Source organism: Diprion similis, chromosome 11 (genome assembly GCF_021155765.1).
Source record: "Diprion similis isolate iyDipSimi1 chromosome 11, iyDipSimi1.1, whole genome shotgun sequence".
NCBI lineage: Eukaryota > Metazoa > Arthropoda > Insecta > Hymenoptera > Diprionidae > Diprion > Diprion similis.
The window spans coordinates 13,504,488-13,524,159 of NC_060115.1; the positions used below are offsets into that span (position 1 = coordinate 13,504,488).

At 46.5% G+C, this 19,672-nt stretch overlaps 1 protein-coding gene and 1 pseudogene across 1 annotated transcript; both read right to left on the minus strand.

Moving 5' to 3' along the window:
- Window positions 1–8,087: 8,087 nt before the first annotated feature.
- Window positions 8,088–9,448, minus strand: LOC124412771. Its single transcript, XM_046892889.1, has 3 exons — window positions 9,440–9,448; window positions 8,667–9,377; window positions 8,088–8,585 (listed from the first exon to the last, which is right to left on the minus strand). The coding sequence occupies exons 1-3, from the start codon at window positions 9,446–9,448 to the stop codon at window positions 8,088–8,090; spliced, it is 1,218 nt and encodes a 405-aa protein (XP_046748845.1).
- A 4,759-nt stretch (window positions 9,449–14,207) lies between these two features.
- The window catches only part of LOC124412772, a 38,798-nt pseudogene continuing 33,333 nt past the window's right edge, over window positions 14,208–19,672 (minus strand).

Here is a 19,672-nt window from a genome sequence, read left to right on the forward strand (position 1 = left end):
CTCAATTGAGCAGCTGGCCAGGGTTCTACTTACCATTGCACTTACTGATGGTAATCACACCACTGATGGTAACACTTACGGGGGGGGGTTGAGAACCGCGGTTTGAAAACCACGGTCACACACACTCACACACGCACACCTCACACGGACACACACGCGGTGAGCCAGAACCGGCATATCCACGTTCAGTCAGCTCAGGCCGGTCACACGGGCGCACGCACACCTCACACGGTCACACGCGCACGCGGTAAGCCAGAACCGACATACTACTGCTACTTACGCAGTAACAGCTATACATAAATCAGACCGATGTCCGCTCGTACTACCGAATTCAGGTGACAGTCAACAACTAAGCTAATAATCGTCAATTGAAGAAGAGAAAAAAAATTGTGACAGTGCGGTGATATCGTCTCAATGTTATTGACAGGGCTTTTGAAATCCGTGAGATATAAAAATTCCCTGACATTTTTCTGATTTTTGCCTGATATACAAAATTCTCCGACATTTCCTGGTTTTCCAGACGGGTGGCCACCCTGCGGCAGCCATAAAGTGCATAAACATAATACAAAATTGTCCACATACATCAGAAGAGGGGCTTTGAAGCTGTCGGTCGTTTCAGGCGCATCGTCTGCAATTTCTTCGTAAAGTGAGGTTATGGTGAGGGATGAATATCGGTAATCCGAAGCTGTCAAAGTATGTTTCGTGTCCCGACGAACTGACAAAAAATGCCACCCTGTGGCTACCGGGTCGCGTGTGGTCATCGGTGTTCGATACAAAGGCTGTCGGGCGTGTCCAAATGAGTGGTATCTGATCCGTTGCAACAACCCTGGCCCTCCCGTTCGGAATCGTCGGTATCACGCTCCATATCTGTAGACTGTCCATTTTGCGCTTCGTCGTCTTTTTCTTCTTCTTCTTTTTCCTCGTCCTCGTTATCGGAAATAATCATACCACGCGCGGAAGATTGTGAGGGGATATTCGAGTCGCTCGTAGTAGTACGCAGATCGTAGGGAACGGCAATTTCGCTATCCGACGTAGGTCTGGGCGAATCAGGAGAGATTTTCGACGAAGCGTCTGGTTCTGGTATGACAGCTTCTAGCGATGAATTTCTCTGTGGTGGTTGAGGGGCCTGATGACTGGACGAACTCTTCTCTCCGGTGATGCTGTGCTTACTGGCTGACGATGCTTCTGTATGATCGTATTCGGTTAGAATGTCGTTGCGGATGATCCATTTTTTGAGTTTGAGTGCGTTCTTTATCGCGCAGGCGAAAAATTCCTCCTTCTTCACACCATGGAAGAAGCACCATTCCGAAGATCGTTCCAGCTTGCCGAATGCCGGGCTTTCGAGGTCCTCCAAGTTCAATACTTGTCGCGCAGTAACATTTTCAATATATTTTAAATTCTCGCGTCCGCGGGCAACAATACGATGAGCGTTACGTGCGATTTCTCGTAGATTAACGGCTAATTGAAGCAGAGTGATGTCACCTTCGAACCACTCGATGCCGTGGTGGTAACACGTAACGTAATTATTTACGGCACGTTCTTTAAGTGGCAGATCCGCGAAGGGATATGGTGGTTCTACTAACCAATGTGCCGAGTAGCGGTAATCTAGGGTGACGACTGCCACTTCTTTCGGTATAAATTTGCCGTAGACACGTCGAAACCCTTGGATATCCATCACGTAATTCATACTTGAGCTTCAACGAACGTACTCGAGTAAACAAAGATTGCAAGAGCGATGCTGTCGCGGTGTAGTTTGAATGCTGACTGACTCGGCATTGCAGATGCGTGAGGCGTTTTATATGCAGCCGTGTTTATCCGATGTCTCCAACTGGCCTGATGCTCCCCTTGAAGACGTTGGAGTGGAGGAGTGAGCGCGTCCCCTCTAGCGGAAGTCACCACCTGCTGTGTCGCGGCAGCGCTCGAGATGGGAGAGGAGTAACTCTTACCCCGAAAAATCTGTAATGACCTGACGTGCAGCATCCACTTCAATCAGATTATCGAATTCAGCGTACACCAGGCAATTTACAGTTTCTTTGAGGGCTTTGTTAAAGCGCACTTCGACCCTGAGAGTTTCGTGTTTGATGAGCGACCAGTAAGACGGACAGTTGGCGTAGAGATCGGGAGTTAGATCAAATGCCATTAGGCAATTACTTTTGGCGAACTGTTGCCGATTGATACCATTTCCGTCGTTCAGAAAATGAATCCCTGTACCGGAGAAGAGGGTGTGATAGGCGTCCACGTAGAGATCGTCTTTGCCAAAGTTCATCTGTAACGGTTTCGATGGAACTTGCACTCCGTCGACGTACAGCGAGAGGAAATTTAGAAAGTAGTTTTAAAAATTGAATGGATTGCGTTGTCTGTCTCCGTTGAAGGCTTTATTGCTGACAAATCCGATTATTACTCGTTTCGGTAGTTGACCGAGTATCACATTGTGCAGCGTTTCTGCTCGTACTCCTGCGCGTATGGTAAAGGATTTCACCTCGACTCTGTTCACGGGGTATTTTGCTGTACCTTTGGCTAGTGTCCGTGCATGCGCCAACAAGATTCCGGGGCTTATCTTCATCCGACGAACGAGCAGCGAAGTTTCCAGGATGTGTAGCTTGTGGCGATTTTCGGCTTCCATGATGCAAAAGTTATCTCTCGATCTCACGAGACGAAGATGCAGTTACACGCCGTTGAGTAAAAATTTGTCTTGATTGAATACGTCGCAGTGTAGATGACCAATGAGATCAACGGTACGGGCATTGCTCATGACCCGTTTGCGTTCGATGAATCCTCGATCCGCACCGGCAGCGTCAGCGTCGGATACATCTGATACTCCTTTCTCGCTGTCGTACCATAGTGCCGATGAAAGATGAGATTTCTTGGCGTGAGGTGCGTCATTCAGTAGGGTCTCTATGTACGCTCGATAGGCGTAAGAGTTGTTGGCTGGGGAGACTAGTTTTTGATTGAAGAATATATCGACTTGATTGGACATTGAGTGAAGCAGATTACTTACCGGAGTGGCGTGCGGAGTGGGCGCGTTGCTTTCGCTTGCTGGGGTGACCGGAGCCGATGGCTGTAACTTCACTCGTACGCTAAACATAGTGTGTGCCAAGTCGATGTACTCATCGCCGTTTCCAGGTACAACAAATTCAATCGAGGAATCATCGGTTAGAGATGATACGGGTTTGTAGTGTACCCATTGACCAGCCTCAATAGACGTATGCGTTGGTGGTAGAGAAAATAATTCCAGTTCCGACTTCATACACTCACCCGAATGCGCGTGCAGGAAGACCGTTGCTGATGTTTACGTTGTAGGCGTGCGGCGCGTGGATTTACCGGGGTCCAAATATGTCTGTAAGGGCCCGTTTTTTACAACACTTTTTCCGTTTTGTTTTCTTGGTGGTTCCGGCCCGCTTGGGTGTCTTTGCCGTTGTTTTCTTCTTCGACCTTCTCCGACCAATTTTTCCCGTTGTACCAGCTGTTCGTCGCGCGTCGACAAGTCTGTTTACGCGGGCGATGTTTGACTGACGCGCTAATCCTACGAGCCTCGCCTTTTATAGCCGGACCCCTTCATGAGTTTATCAATCTTTTCTTCAGCAGCTCTCTTCAAATTATGTCCCGATTCTGCAATTCGCCTCTTGACTGCCTGTTTGAACGGCGTGTCGTTGTTTATATCTGACATAACGTTCATCCCTGCACGCAGTGCCTTTTTTCCGACCGCTCTGGCACCACTGGTCAGCAACGGAAATATTCGACGAAACAGGCCTCCCAAGAAGCTCCCGATTCCGTGTCGTCGCTGATGTGGCGCACCTCGGCAAACCGTCTCTATGCCTCCACCGCCAAGTTGAGCTTCGTAATGATGCGCGTAATGAGTCATGTTGTACCTGGTGTTCTTTTTCTTTTTATTTTTGCCGCGTAACTCCTTACCCCCGTTTCAACGTGATTCCATCCAATTACTAAACGCGTCCGAAGTGCAGCGTAACCGTCAAAGTCCCGCGCGCGAATGGCACTGGTCTGCCGAATTGATCTCTTATATCGATTTCGATGGTATGAAAGTTGGTCAGCATCAGTGGCACGTAGTACAGCGGTGATAAGGTTTTCATCTCTGATTCGCCTCGTGAGGTGCTGTCTTTACTACATGTTTGAATGACTCGTAACAGCGGTGCGTAAACGTCTCCAGCGATGCGTGGTTCCACTAGGTTGCAATAAATAATCGTCTGGCAGCCAGGGATCCTTGATGATTTGTTGGTTTCGGATGCCTTGCACTCCGATGTTATAACTGCACCATCTTCAGCTGAACCGCAATACGTTACGCAGGGAGCCGTTTCATCTTTTGGTGGCATGTACCCTGGTGGATGTTCAAACGTAAGCGGATAGTGGATCTCGGCTAGCCCGACTTCCCATTCACCCGTTAATTGGATCTGACGCGGTAACTGCGCAATGTAACAGCACGTCCGATTCTCCAGAAAAAACTGCATTGAGCTGTTGCTCGGTAAAGTTAGGTAAAACTGATCCTGAGCCATTTTAGTTTCCTTTGCTGCACGAGATCGACGATGAACCAACAGAGACTGAGGGTCATGCCGCGGTAGTGCGCAATTTTATGAACTACGTGTTTTCCCTCTCCACGCGCTGACGTTCAAGCTCGTAGAACAAACCGTCGATCACCTCGCCGTTGAGATCTTCCAAGACGTATACTATCGGCGACTGCGCAAGCACTCGCCGGATCTTGAATAATTCTTCGCTCCAGTTCGCCACGTAGCCTTTCTCGAACGTGCCCTTGGTTTTGCTAATTCGTACAAAGTCATTCATACCGAACCTCGGCTTGCCGTTTAGACGGGGTGGATAACGCTTTTGCATGTGGACACGTGCTGTTGCAGTGTTACGAAGTGTCACTTCCGACGGTGCCATCCCAATGCTCGACTGAACCGTGTCGCTGTCGGCTTGCACGACTTGCGGCAAAACATCTACGTAGCGCCACGTCCTTTTGTGCGTAAAGTAGCGCCACAGACGTTCCTTGAGCGTACGATTGAATCGCTCCACCATAACTGCTTTCACGTCAGGATTACGTGTAACACGATATCGTATTTCATTGTCGCGAAGTATCTTCTGAAAAGCGCTCCCGACAAATTCTTTACCCTTGTCCGTTTGCAGTAGGTCGAGTCTGCGCGGCGTAGTGCGTAAGACTTGCTCAAAACCTTCAGCAACGGTTGCGGCTGTCTTTCGTTTTAGCGGGACCACCCAAGCGTACTTGCTCAATAGGTCGATGACCACCAAGAGATAACGAAAACCATTGTTTCGTCCTTTCATGGAACTCAGATCAGCCAGATCAGCTTCCCACACGTCGTCTATGTCGGAAACGCTGTACCTTGCTCTCGGAAATTTTCTGTGCACGGGTTTGTATAACGTGTAGGCATCCTGAGCCGCCAGCCATTTTCTCACCGATTCGCGAGAGTTGATTTTGCGTGCAAGACGCTCCAGAATTTGTGCCCCAGCGTAACCGGCGGTATGCGAGGGATCGTAATACGCTTCTTCATGCAGAGTCGTCATTTTTCTTCTTCTGCTGAAGTGTTTTCCAACTAGATTTTGTCACAGTGACGCGTTTGCGTAGGGCGTATCCTACGTCGTGAGATCGGCTGGACACGGGTGTAGCGTTTGCCCCGCTTCGCCGCTTCGTTGGCGAGCTACTGGTGCGTGTCAACGGTTGTTGCGGAGTGCTCTTCGATAGACCCGGCGCATCGAATGTGCGTATGTCTGTCCAAAGCGTATCGTTTCCTACGTATTCTCGAGGCACGTTGAGCGTGTGAAGAAACCGTGCAAATTGGCCAGCCCCTGCGGGAGTAAAAGTCTTCCTGGAGCGCATGGTATGATTGACCAGGTCGACGATTTTTTTCCCGGGAACTGTAACGCCGTCTATCGTGACGGTTCCGGTGGCATCCCACGTAAATCGTCCCGGTACGCCGCCGAGATCGCGCATCAGCATTTCGGCCTTTGTGCGGTACTTTTTCGGTACCGCTGACACGACTTTCTTCGACTGCGTTTGAACATTGTCAGGGCTCGCAGCTGTGCCGGGTGATACCACTGATTTTTCGGCTGCGTTTCCGTCTTCCTCCTTCTCATCCTCCTCCTTCTCCTCGAGAACATCTAATTTCATGGGCTTGCGTGCGTCGTTTGCAAAAAACAAATATCGTTGAAGTGCCTGCTCATATAGTTTCCACTTTTCTGCATCGTTTTTCGACGGTTGGTTCAAGATGTCCTTCATCTCGCTGTCGAGCCTTGAAGCGGGATCGGTGTGAGTGGTAGATGTATTTCCAGGCGAGAGCGTAGCGGCTATACCCTCGCTGACACGTTGTTGAAATCTCTTCATACTTTCCATCGGAATTAAAACCATCTTCTTTGTACTCTCCATCTCGTTACTTGGAGAAGAGACTGGAAGCTAGAGTACCGAGTATCGGTGCGAGTGAGAGGGCGAGGACACCGTTCCCACGTTGAACAAGAAATCGCTTTTTCGACTTCTAGGTACCCTGGTTGCTGGCCAATCGTCGTAATGTCCGTTTATGACGCCCCAGACGAATTTTCTGCGCTCTGGACAGTGCTACGTTACCCTACTAGGTGTTCAATGCACACTCAGAAATGGTCTTCACCAACGAATCATCTGCTGTGCGTAGCAATGCTGATCTCTGCGTCGGTTTCAATATCTGCAAGGCGTGCAGCGCTGCTGTGTTTGCTCCGGTGAAACCAGCACGAGCTCTGCGTCCGGGCGCGGTACGGCGTATTCGAGGCATCATAACTAAACGACTGGAACACGATGCGCGTTGCTGACCTTTATATCCTTTCGCGGAACGTAGACTTAGTGATTTTCATCTGAAGGAAAGATATTTGACCGGAAACGGCAATTCTCTGGAGTGGATTGCTTCAGGTTGAGAAGTAGATACCGTGCGGCGCTGCGGTAGCGTCGTGATAGGCCTCTTGAACAAACCCCGGATCCTCGGGATATACCTGTCTGGCGAGATGCTGAATCTGGGCGCGATCCCGTGGATTTTTAAAGAAGACTATGTAGTTTGCGTTGAGGGAAATATCTCGTTGACCGTGTCCCTTGTGAAACAGATTCTGTGTTATGCAGAAGACGCTGAGATACTTATGATGGCAAACCTTGGTGAAAAAATCCACGACAACGTTGTTTGAAACCTCTTGCATTAGATCGTCGATTATCAAGAGTTTGGGATTTTTATCGCCGTCGTAATCGGCGTGTTGGGGTAACCCTTCGCGGTACTCTATACCCTTATTCCCGACGTACAACGGTTGCCATTCGTCAAAGTACCATATAACGCGACTCAATTTTGTGTCGCACATCGACGGACCATGACGCAGAAAATTCTTGACAAAATTCGATTTGCCGCACTCTGATGGACCGGCGATGATGGCCGAAAACGGATGTTTCCAGCGTGTGTCCGTCATCGATGAGCGGGATTATTGAGCGAAGTGAGAAGAAGAAGAAGAATACAGAGATGATGCGAGATCTATAATTTTAATCGATTGAAGACACGTTCTTTTACTATACAAGCCTGTTCGCGGCGGCGCGGCGGCGGCGGCGGCCGCGGTACCCCTTCGTGCGCTGACCATGAGCATATTCAAGCGCACGCGGGCCGCGCAGGTACGAGCCTATCGGCGCTGTCATGAACGTACTAGCTGATTGAGCGTGAGACGCGTACGCCATGAGCTCGCTCGAACGCGTGCGCGCTGTGATATCAGCTCGAAAGCAGCGCGCCCCGCCGCGGTTGACGGTCTAGATTTTTTACGTGCAATGTGAGATTTTCGTTTTCACAATTTTTCATGCTGGATTAGGATTTACGTGTGGTACTAACCTTTATACAGCTGGGTGGGGCGCATACAAGCGGGCTTCTCCTAGGGTGTCCGGGCACGAGAGTCTCGCTGGTTCGAATGAGAGATGGATAGAGGCAAGAAGCCCTTCGGTGGTCTCTGTCTGTTTGTTTGTCTGTCGGTCGAGCGTGCGCGTGGCCTGTAAACTTCCGTCTGGGTGTTTGTATCGCAGGGTGAGAAGACGGTAGCGGGAGCGTAAAACTGTTGGGAGGCTGGGTTGATCATCATCTAGCACGGTAACCGTAGGGCAGCGTGTCGAAACTGTCGACGCAGCAACGCTTTTTCGCGAATACTGGCTTGCACGTTTTGCGCTCGGAGCGAGTCACCACTGCGTGCAGTTCCGTACGGCGAATAGCACGATACTCCAAATTGATGGGTCCAGCGGCTTCTACCACCATCCTTTTGATGGCCTCGAAGTTGATCTTCGAGCTCGTCGTGTGATTCAGCGTTATACCTTTCACCTTGCAAATTTCAACCTCTTCACCATTCGGACGTTTGACGATGAATGCGTAGAACTTTGGCCCCCCAGAGACAAAAGCCCGTATAAAACTCCCACGGCCGTAAGGCTCCAGCTCGTCCGTTAGATCGCCAAGGAAGTTACCCGTAGAAGGTTCAGACACGTTTAGTCGGTAGTGGTTCCAGGTATGAATGACTGAATCAGTATCGTAGTAGAGAACGCGCCGATCGAGTTTCTCGAGGTACGAGTAGAGCTTCAGCCGAGCCTGAGCAGTGGTGTACGCGGCAATCACGACGTTCGCCAGTGCTCACGGTTCAACGCTGTGTTGCGCGTGCGACCAACGCACGTACAGCACATCGTCGTTCACAGGCAGCAAACCGGACACCTCGACTTCAGGGTTGGTCAAAAGCTCGAGCAGCTGCTGTCGCGTCTTGATAACCTCCGTTTTCACCAGGTTCTCACGTTGCCCAAACTCACCCCAAAATGAGTTTAGACATAATTTAGAGACCGATCGCATACCGGGATTCTTTCCAATACGGTCGCGATCTAGCCGTATACCCTCGACACGTTCGTACTCGTCGAGATATCGCATTTGAGCCGACTCATCCTCGCATTCAGCAGGCCAGCCGCTTGCCTCTTGCTTAATTTTGAGGAAGGTGTCGATGTAGTCGGCGAAATGCCCACCTTGACGAGTAGTCGGATCAAAAGATGTTACCGTAAACTGCCAGATTTCGCGAATGCTCTTGATCTTATAGCCCATCTCCACGGTTTTTTTCAATTCAACGGACACCCACGTGACCTCGAATTCTCGCGCGGCCTCGTCATCATGTCTACACTCGCCCTGACGCAAACTCTGACAACATGAGCGGCACAAAGCAAACATAAGTTTGTCATGCATGCGCGCCGGCAAAACAGGGTGATACAGATTGCGCGGCGGTAAAACTCGGCATTTGGTCAACCCCTCGACTCGCGTGATGTCGCAACCACTCGCCCATGTCAAGAGCTTACACTCCTCTCCAACGTAGACCGTCGGGTGGCCAACCGGAAACCATCCATTCTTGCAGATGAACGGTTACAACGAACAAACATCGACATATCGTATTTCCTCGCACGCGTTGCCCGCTGCATCCGTTTTCACCTCATAGTATCGGGAAGTGTTCCCCGTTCGACCGCCGGTTGAGCGCTTCGCTCGTGGCAGTGGCAGCAGTCAGCGGGTGTGTCGCCACGTACTCCCTCATCTCCTCGTTGTCCCTCAAGCCTCGATCAAAGACGCATTTCCACTGCTCTGTCACGCGGTAACCCAGTTCACGCATACGCTCGGTCTCACGCATACGCTAGGTCTTCGCACGAGTTTCTTCGTAACGCTTGTCCAATGACTCACCATTAACGTTACGTCTGTCGCGGTTGATCCGCAGACATTCGCGACAGCCGTGCCAAAGCACCCGTGGAACTCGAAGACGTGCCGCGTGCCGTCGCCCGCGACATGGTATCCGTCCACCTTGCGACTTGTCTCCGGAATCCGAAACTCACGCCCGTTTCCGGCATGCCTGATGTAAATGCCCAGCTCGCGCTCCTTCAGGACTAGCCATTCCAGAGCCTTGCGAGACTGGGCGTCGGCAAGTCGATAGCTGCCCGGTGGCAGGATACCTACTCGCTCTGGTTTTAAGAAATTCTTACGAAACACCGCCGAGTAAGCCGAGGCAATTGTCATGCTCTCGGTAAAGGGACACACTCTGCCGCATTCCAGAAATACGTCTCTGAATGCTACGCACGCGCGCCGCAATATATCGACGTTCGACCGGCAGTACGACAGCAATTCCGCATCAAAGTCAAACACTTGATCGTTCGTTACAGCCTCGTTGTACCATAAGTAAAACTCTGCTCGCGCATTGCTACTCATGGTATCCGGAGAGTAAGGCTTTGCTGCGGGAAGCGGAACCACGTAACCAACGTTTTCAGGGGTATTGAAAAGGTGAGGAAATACACCTTTCACGGCAGCAGCCGGTAGTCCAAATGCCTTCGGTAGCGCCGATAATGCTATAGGCATATACGCTAGAGAATCTAGAAAACGGGGGTGCCCCGTTTCTAGCATAATGATCTTGCTACCGCTTAAGATGACCTGCGGTGGATTTCCAGCCCGCTGAACCATATGCCGCAGTATGAATTGCGCGTCAAAACCTTTTGCATTGTGTGCAATGCATACGATACGTGCAAAGTCGTGAACGGGCCGAGTAGCAAAGTCTACCAGCTCCTTGACCGGATCCCTCCTGAAAACGAACTCACGTACGAACCCGCAAGCGGAACAACCATTCGATATGTCGTGATCGTGGATACATTGCGTACACATTTGGTGCGCTACGCACAGGTTCGGCACATGTATGTTCATCGTCGCATCACCGTCCACCGTCTCGCATTGCTGCGTTTCAAAATCATAGAATATAAAGATGTAACGTTTTGGCCTGGTCGAGTCTTTTAGTGGCGTCATGTAGCAGTAGTGATTGTATGGTCTGTTGCATCGGCACGTGGCGCAATAACGAGTTTCACAAATGTGAGCCCGCCTCGAAAGATTCACGAATCGCCCGCAATCCCGGCATAAACGCAGCGTTGTACATACGGAGCGACGCGGACTGAAGGAGCCGATCCTGCGGTGATACTCCAGGCAGCCGTTACCACGAAACACGCGCCTGCAATCGGGACACTCGATCTCGCGAGACTCGCTGTTGCACGGTGGCGATGCGAGGCACTGTGGGCACTTATCAGAGCATCGGTGTTCGTACCCGTTGTTAAATTTTCTATTGCAGGGTTGACAGAAGAAGGCCCCTGCTACCGCCGCGGTTAAATTGACAATCGGACAATAATGCTTTTCGTCTGGATAGTACAGCAGATTTAAACGGTGCCTGACACCGCCTGTTCCGGTTGCTCTCACCACAGCAGTTCCGTCGTAAAATGCGGCTTCGCTGGTACTTAGCCTCCCCAACTCGTACACTGTGATAAGCAATCCCTCGCGTGCCAAACAGTTCTTGAACTGTGCGATTTCATACACCGTGCACCCTGTTGGCGGAATCTCTACACCAGCGCTCGAAACAAGATTACGAGCCTCTGCACGCTGCATACTTGACCTAGCAAATCTCACCATCTCGTAATGCTCGTGCAGGGCGCCACTGCGGGCCGGGCCCCTCTCGGCGTTAGCCTTGGCTACAACGAGGGCGCGAGGTAGGCATAGTTCGTCGCTGTTGACAATCTGCACGACGGATTTTTTAAATACCCCCGCATGCGTGATCGGCTTCGGCTTTCCGCGGCCCGTCGGTACGCCAACACTGTGTACCGTCACAGTGAAGACACTGTCAACGCCAAACTCTGATGAGCTCTGGGCTACGCTGGAAACCAGCTTCCAAAGGTCAGTGTACCGCGAGTCCCTCGCCGGACGGAACGATAACCACGCAGGGCCTCGATTGAAGCTATCAGCGCTAAACGTGAAACCTATGTAGTTGCTACTACGGCACGTTGCTACGGCATACGCATGCAGGTCTCTGAACGCGTCCTCCAGCCACCCCACCAGATTAACACTCGATTCAGGGGCCGCGATCTTTATTCGTAACTCACGCCCAGTGACAGCGAATTTACGAATAAATTTCGACGATTCACCGATAACCGTAAAACCCAGTGAAGTAGCCCCTTCCTCGGATGTCTGACTTGACTCAGACTCGCTCGCAGCTTCACTCTCCCGTTCCGTTTCCCTGCCCATGATTCCAGAGTTAGCTGACTCTGGCTCGTCGTTGTCGTCATCGTCATCGTTCGACTCGTATGTCACGTCTGAATCGTTATCGCGATTCATCCTGACTCTACCCCTACCGGTCTGTAGACCTGAGGTACTGGCACTCTCGTTAATGCCATATGGGCCAGCATTTCTTCTGATAATGGGATTCCCTGTTGTACAGTAATGTTCATCGATGCATGCACTGTGGCTAATTTTATTTTTTCAGCTCTTGTTTCTTTTCTACTCGTATTTTATGTGCCTATGGCCGGTGAAACAGTTGCACATGAGAAATGGGAGAAACCACGACGACAGCCTCTCAGCGCTGTCATCCATGTAACCTCTGAAATCGCGAGGGCACGAATAACCTCTTTCACAAAGTGCATAAGCCGTCAATTCAAGACTCGACGAATTATAAATATGATAAAATTACTGCTTCGTTCACAGCTGTGTCCACCAGCATCGATCTTAATTCTAGCGGATGAAAAACTCGATGTAATTCTTTCCACATTGTATTTTGCTTCATTTTCTACCCCATATCGGATATCCGGTTATTTAAATTCCACAATGATCAAAACCTACACCACTCGTAGCACAAACACCGTTTCAAACTTACCTGCGCGCTCCTCAAACGCGGCCATCAACTCACGAATAATCGCGAAACGGGAGGCACCCCGCCTCCGGATTACCCGCACGGCCGCACTGAGGCAATCAAAATTATTTAATGCCCCGCTGGCATGAAGAAGAGCCAGCGACCGTGCCCCGCAGACCGCCAGGAGCTGCCGCAATTGCCGAAGTAATTCCGCTGGTGTCATGCGGAACAACACCTCCCGACGGAAAACGGGATGCACGCGCCGAAGAACAGCGTTACTCTTGCAAGCTAAACTAGCCGCCTTCACTACAGCGTACCGCAACTCAGAGACTTTACACATTTCGAAATATAGGGTTCTATTCCTCAGCAAAGTGATTTTAAAACTGCGCAGATCTCCGAGCGCACAACTATTTATAAGTTCAGTAGGTCGGGCTTTGTTTAGACCAAATGCTAATACAATACGCTAACCCACCGCTCCTTAAATGTATGAAATTTTACTATGACCCACTAACGTAAAACCTCCGCGGCAACTAGTGCCGAGGCACCCGTAGACGTGCTGAAAAATAAACCAAAGCCACGTCGACCAAGATATCAGTCCTCTACCCAATACAGACTACATGTCAGCACCGGAGGACACATCACTAGACCACAAAATCAGAATATGTCACACAAATACAGGGCGTACAGTAGAAGCGCTAGCATCCTATCCTTCGTAGTATCATCTACCTGCGATTTTCGGTTGCAAGAGAGTACGTTAATTTCACGGGAACGTTGACAAACACGCAATAAGATTCCCTCAGCATCCTTTCGCTGCCCCGCAGTTATATCAAACGCTGACCCTTTCAGGTGTAGGGGGTGCAGCGAGAACCGGCCTGTTCACTGTAACATCCTATGAATGATACGACATCGAAATGGGTCAACCGGTGAGATCCCTTCGCTGTTCCCTGAGACATAACAATCAACATACCGTAAGGGTGTACCGCGGAATAGCGGGGACCAACCTGCCTTCCGTCACAAGGCCCAAACATTACTCACATAACATGAACCATACTGTATACACCCGCAACCCTTTTCATTTTTTTTCTTCTCTTATAACGGCTACATATACTTCCCTCGATAGACGGCAACTACCTACACCACCCTCCGTAACGGACACGAGATATAAACGTATTGCAGCTTTGGCCGCTGAAGATCGTAGACTCATCTTGCGACATCGAAATGTGACAGCCGGTGAGATCCGCCGCTGTTCCCTAAGACATAACAATCAACATACCGTAAGGGTGTACCGTGGAATAGCGGGGACCAACCTGCCCTCCGTCACAAGGCCCAAACATTACTCACATAACATGAACCATACTGTATACACCCGCAACCCTTCTCATCATCTTTCTTGTAATGACTACATATACTTCCCTTGATAGACGACAATTATTTGCACTGCCCTCCGTAACGGACACGAGATATAAACCTATCTCAGCTTTGACCGCTGGAGATCGTAGACTCATCTTGCGACATCGAGATGATACCCGGCGAGATCACTTTTAGCATACCGTAAGGGCGTGCGACCACACTATACACTGACAGACCTCTTCGCCATCTTGCTTTCTTATAATATCTATGTATATCAACTCGGTCACTTATAATGTCTGCGTATTCTACCCCTTGATGAATTGCATCTGTTTTACTCCCCTCGTGAAAACGGAAACGAGATACAAACAATGGCATGTGTTTAATACAGTCTGGTGAGGATCGCCTGCATGATCCGAGACATGTTTTGAAGATACGCCCACGGACTTCCTCAAGTTCATTTCATCCAGCAAAATCACCCTATGTCGTTGCAAAGGCGTTTTTTTATCGAAATGTTTTTGAAGCAATTTGGCGAAGTCTTTATCGAAACCACATTTCAGGTCAATCAGTGAAAAATATTCGCGGATGGTTCGAGAACAAGGCAGTGGCAGAACACTGTTCGTGCGAAGGAATTCCTAAAAACTCGGCGACCTTACATTCATCAATAAACAAAGCATGATCCACTGTTCCCCGTATCGACGATTCTTGCCGTTCTTCCTTGCAGCCTGTAAGTGTGTGTACTAGACACAGGCTAGGAGGCCTAGGTAGACGGGTCACCTAGTCAGTCGGTCCATAGACGTCGTAGAGAGCACGACTATCTATTTAAGCTTGATCAAGCAATCTCACGGTTATAATTTGAGTGCACTCAATATTTATTTAATTGTCTACGAAAAAACATTATGTACCTTGCCAATCCTGTTGGATTTCACATTTTTAATTAATAAAAATAATACGGACCGACTCGACGACACAAGACTTGACAGGAACGAAAGATAAGTCATAACTAGACAAGGATTATTCCAATGAATCTGTGTCATTCTTTTAAAATTATTTATGTTTCATTGAGTGTTGTTTTACATTGTTTTTATGTGTGTGTGTGTCTGAATGACCTTTTTATTTATACATATATTTTTTTTTATCCTTTTTTACAATATATTTAATTGAGTGGCTATTGCCCTTTTTACATCACGTATCTATCTTTTTTATTTCTACTTATTTATTCTTTTATTCATACACCTATTTTATTGATTATTGTTGATTTGACTGAACATATTTATGGTTCTAATGCATAAAACCCAATAATATTATATCTCGTTACAATATCTTTTATAATTGTACTTCTTCACCCCAAATTCCTTACAAGCCGCAATTATTTCCTGAAGTGCAGTCTGTTGAGTGGCTGGAATTTTTAGTTTTGAACATCTATCGATTAAAGTTTGATTACGAATGAGAGCAATTTCAGCAGCTTGTTCTTTCAAACTTCCCTCCAATAGGTGGATACGTTTGCGGGTTCTTTGCTGAATTCGTCTGATACGTTCATTCTTTTCCGCAATGCGTTTACTTTCCTTTGGTCAATAGGGTTGGAAGCTTGATGGACACGTTTCAATGATTTTTCCGGTTTCGATCTCGATTCTCTCTTTAGGACTACAGCCCTCATTTTAATGCAGCAAGCACATCTTTTCCTTTTCGAGATCAAAGTGCAATCTCGGGCATGCCAATGTTCGACGCCATCTTTGAAGACGCTGTTTAATGACAGATGATGCTCGTTGATAGAGCCGAGACCATTGCAGAAAATCATATTCTTGAAGTTCTCCAAAGCTTGCGGTAGTAAGTCCATGCTATCCAAGACTTGCGGGTGTTTACATTCATGCACGTCCACGACACGCCCGTATACAAAATAACGCGGCTGTTTGTTGGGGTCCAGCTTGACCAGTCTTTGTATGACCGGTACATTTTCGCCGTTGTTGACCTTAGATGTAGCGTATGAAAAAAGAACACCCGCGTTATCTATGCTCAATCCACCAACAGTCCACGACTTCGGTATTAAGATGGATTCATTGCTCCCTTCAATAGTACCTGTACAAACAGAAATAAACTGAAATTCCTGAATAAATAACACATTTAACCATAGACTGGTCACCATAAGCGACCTAACGAGTTTGGTCGGGTGATGAGGGATTCGCAGCTGTATTATCTCTCTCTACACTGGCCGAGCGCGTTGAGCATGTTTTTGGCAACGCCGCTCATTAGATAATTTCATTTAGTATCAGAAAAATGCTATCAGTTCATAGAATTTATTTTATTTCTCTTCAAAATTTGCAGGATACGTAATTGAAAAAATATAATAGTTTCTTAAACATCTCAACGACAAAAGTAAAATTTTTTTCAAGATTTTCCAATTAACCGATTGTTCATTGAAAAAAACAGCGAAATGCGACGCCACGCTCACAGGGTGACCAGTCTAGGGTTGAGGATGTACGAGTTGAATAGTTCCAGCCAAAAATTGTATCTAATTGGAATAATATCGTAATACAGCGATTCACTAAAAATCTGATGAAAATCAGTAACATTAGGCATGCTTCGAATAATAATCAACAATAATATGGTTCAATGGTTTTGATGAATTATTGAAATTATAAATTACTCAACAATTAATCTGTTAGTTTTTCTTGTCCGTATTACACTAGTCGAGTATGGTAATTTTTTCCAATGCTTATGATGTTTTTTTCAAACTCATTAGCTTTCTAAAAAATCATTACACTCAATTATAGTATAGAAAAATTAACAGATTAATTGTTGAGTAATTATATGTTTAAATAATTTGTCAAAAAGTATTAGACGATATTATTGTTGGTCACTGATGTTCATAGTATGGCGAATTTTTTATTGAAACGGTTCGACTCACACATCGTTAACGGGGCTCTTTCATAGCACATTAGAACGCACACAATATCCACTGGACTTAATCAACTTATTTATTTTACAGTTCAATTAACTGGAAACACTTACAGCTTAAAGTAACTTCTGAAAAGTTAAATTTGCAGCCACTCGTTTGGGGGGTGCGAACATCTTGTATTGGTTCATTCTGCATCGGCTCAGCTGAATCATTCATTACGGGATCCAATGCCATTTCGTTGGTTGAAACATCTGTGAAAATAAAACAAACGTTTATATACTCACCCACCTTTATATCTATTAGAGTTGATAATCATATTATTGCGAGTTCATTCGCATTTGAACCATTTCTTTCTGTTAGGAATTTTGTAGAAAGTTAATAAAATTTGGCGATAACATTCTTTAGCATCAATTATGGAGACATCATTTTTTTATTAAATTCCAAGCTTTTTAAAAGTTCCTGCGCTTTTAACACAGGCATCATCGCTGAGTATAACCACGTCCTTAAAGTTTTCGTGTCATGGTATTTTATATAATTATAAATATGAGAGCACATTTTCATAAGAATATTATATATAATATATGTATACCTTGTATGGAAGATCTTTCAATGGGGTCGTGATCAGAAGATGACAGAGTTTCAATTGCTACGGCAACCGGTGTACTCTCCGCTTCAACTGTTGGAGTCTCTTTCGTGACACAATAATCGTGCCCCTTCCTATTGTGTTGTGCGATGAAGCCATCGGCAACATTGACATTGCCCAATTCATTGATGTTGTCAAATTCAGAAAGCACTGCCGAAGAGTCGAGACGAACACGGGAATACGGCGCCTTAAAAAGCAGTCATTGTCATATTCAATTTAAAAAAATCAATGAACTGAACCGTACTGAACGCGCGGTAGAGCGGACGTACGAAAATCGTGCTCCACGGAATTCGAGCGCCAGGTCCTCCACCTCCTAGGAGGAGCGCATCTTATGTGCGTGAACTTAGCTGAGCAATGTTTGAATTGTTTAAAAAGGATTACTGTGCTGAGTCGTGCTATGCGTGTGCTGCCTTGTGCCGTAAATCAATGGTCAATATCTCAAAAAACCAACGAGATATCGTCAAAAAATGTTTTTTCGACTAGCTGAGCCATTAACGACAAGTTTAAATATTATGATTGTGCTGAGTAGATAAACGTGCACTGATTGTTGTGCCGCCAGAAAATTTTCTGTAAGTGCAGAGAATTTTGATATATTCGAATTTGAAAAAATGGCATCAGCTTCGCCTTGTGAAAATTGTTTAAAACAGATGATGGTGCCAGGTTGAGCTCCGTTTCTAGGACTTTGTGCCGAAAACCAGGGGTCGATAACTCGAACCGCCTTCAAAAAATTAACAAAAACAGTTTTGTGGCACTTCGTTAATAAGAAAATTGAAAAATTTAGAAAAGTCTAACTTTCACAACTGTGCAGGATTGTGCTGGCAACGCTGAGCAACTTTGTCTTCTAAACATTTTTTGTCAGAACCCCTTTTTCCAAAATACAAGAAAGTCAAAAATTATAAAATTTCTCGGAACGCAGAAAGTTTAAATTGAACGATTGTGCTCGATTGTGCCGGTGATGCTGAGCTACTTTGCTTCCGGAACATTTTCTGTCGGAACCACGCTCTCCAAAATACAAGAAAGTCAAAAATTATAAAATTTCTCGAAAGGCAAAAAGTTTAAATTATTCAATTGTCCTCAATTGTGCCGGTGATGCTGAGCTACTTTGCTTCCAGAACATTTTCTGTCGGAACCACGCTTTCCAAAATACAAGATAGTAAAAAATTATAAAATGTTTATTTTGAACTTTAGAGCTCAAAAGGAAATGAACAAACTTATAGGGAAGCAAATTTTTGTCAATTATGGTCTTTAAATAGAAATTCATCATATAATTAATTTAATGAGTACTAACTTAGTAATATTTAATCAATTCTTTTTTAATGACCAAAACTGTCGGAAATTCAATTTCCTACACTTCATTCATGCCCTGGAGTTAAAAATAAACAAGATAATGCAATAGTTTCACTTCGTCGCTTTTTTCAGGTTCAATTTGAAGAATATTGATCTTTTAAAAAAAAAATAGTGAAGACCAAAGTTGTGGAAAATCGACTTTTCAACAAGTATTGTCTATAGAATTTTCGTTACAATTGGAAATGGCTGAGTTATTCAAGAAAAAACGTAAATTCAAAATAGCGGACATAAGCATAAGCTAGATTTGGTTGCCATTCGAAATTGAGACGGCCCCCCCCCCCCCCCCCCCGCAACAGTAAAAACAAGAAAGAACGACGATGGAATTAGTGTTATATCAGGGCGATTTTTTAGACATAATGTAGTATGGGCTCTTATTCCATTACATTGTGTAGTCAGTAGAATTTACTCTATTCATGTGTATACATTTTTACATGAGTCGTAGGCTACTCGGTATGTCGAGTAAACTATGTAGTATCAGCTCCAACTTCCAGGTTAAATGTACTTTTTTCAAACCTATATCCTTGCGTATCTGATTGCACAGATATCAGATAATGATAATGGTCGGATTAATCGCGTGTCGATAATACAACGTTCGATGGCGTATTGATCAATACAAATTCAGAGAACATCCCATCATTCAAATTCAATTTAAAACTCTTATTTGAGTTTAATTGTAGTAAAAAAAAAGCGGATTATTGAGGATGATAAAAATAAAAAATAAATGTCCACTATAGAAATTTATAGATTTTGATTGAAGCGTTCCACGTTTCGTT

Coding starts and splice junctions, on each gene's coding strand:
- LOC124412771 (XM_046892889.1), bottom strand. Junction 8,586..8,666: donor TGAACGACGATGTGCTGTAC/GTGCGTTGGTCG, acceptor ACCACTGCTCAG/GCTCGGCTGAAGCTCTACTC.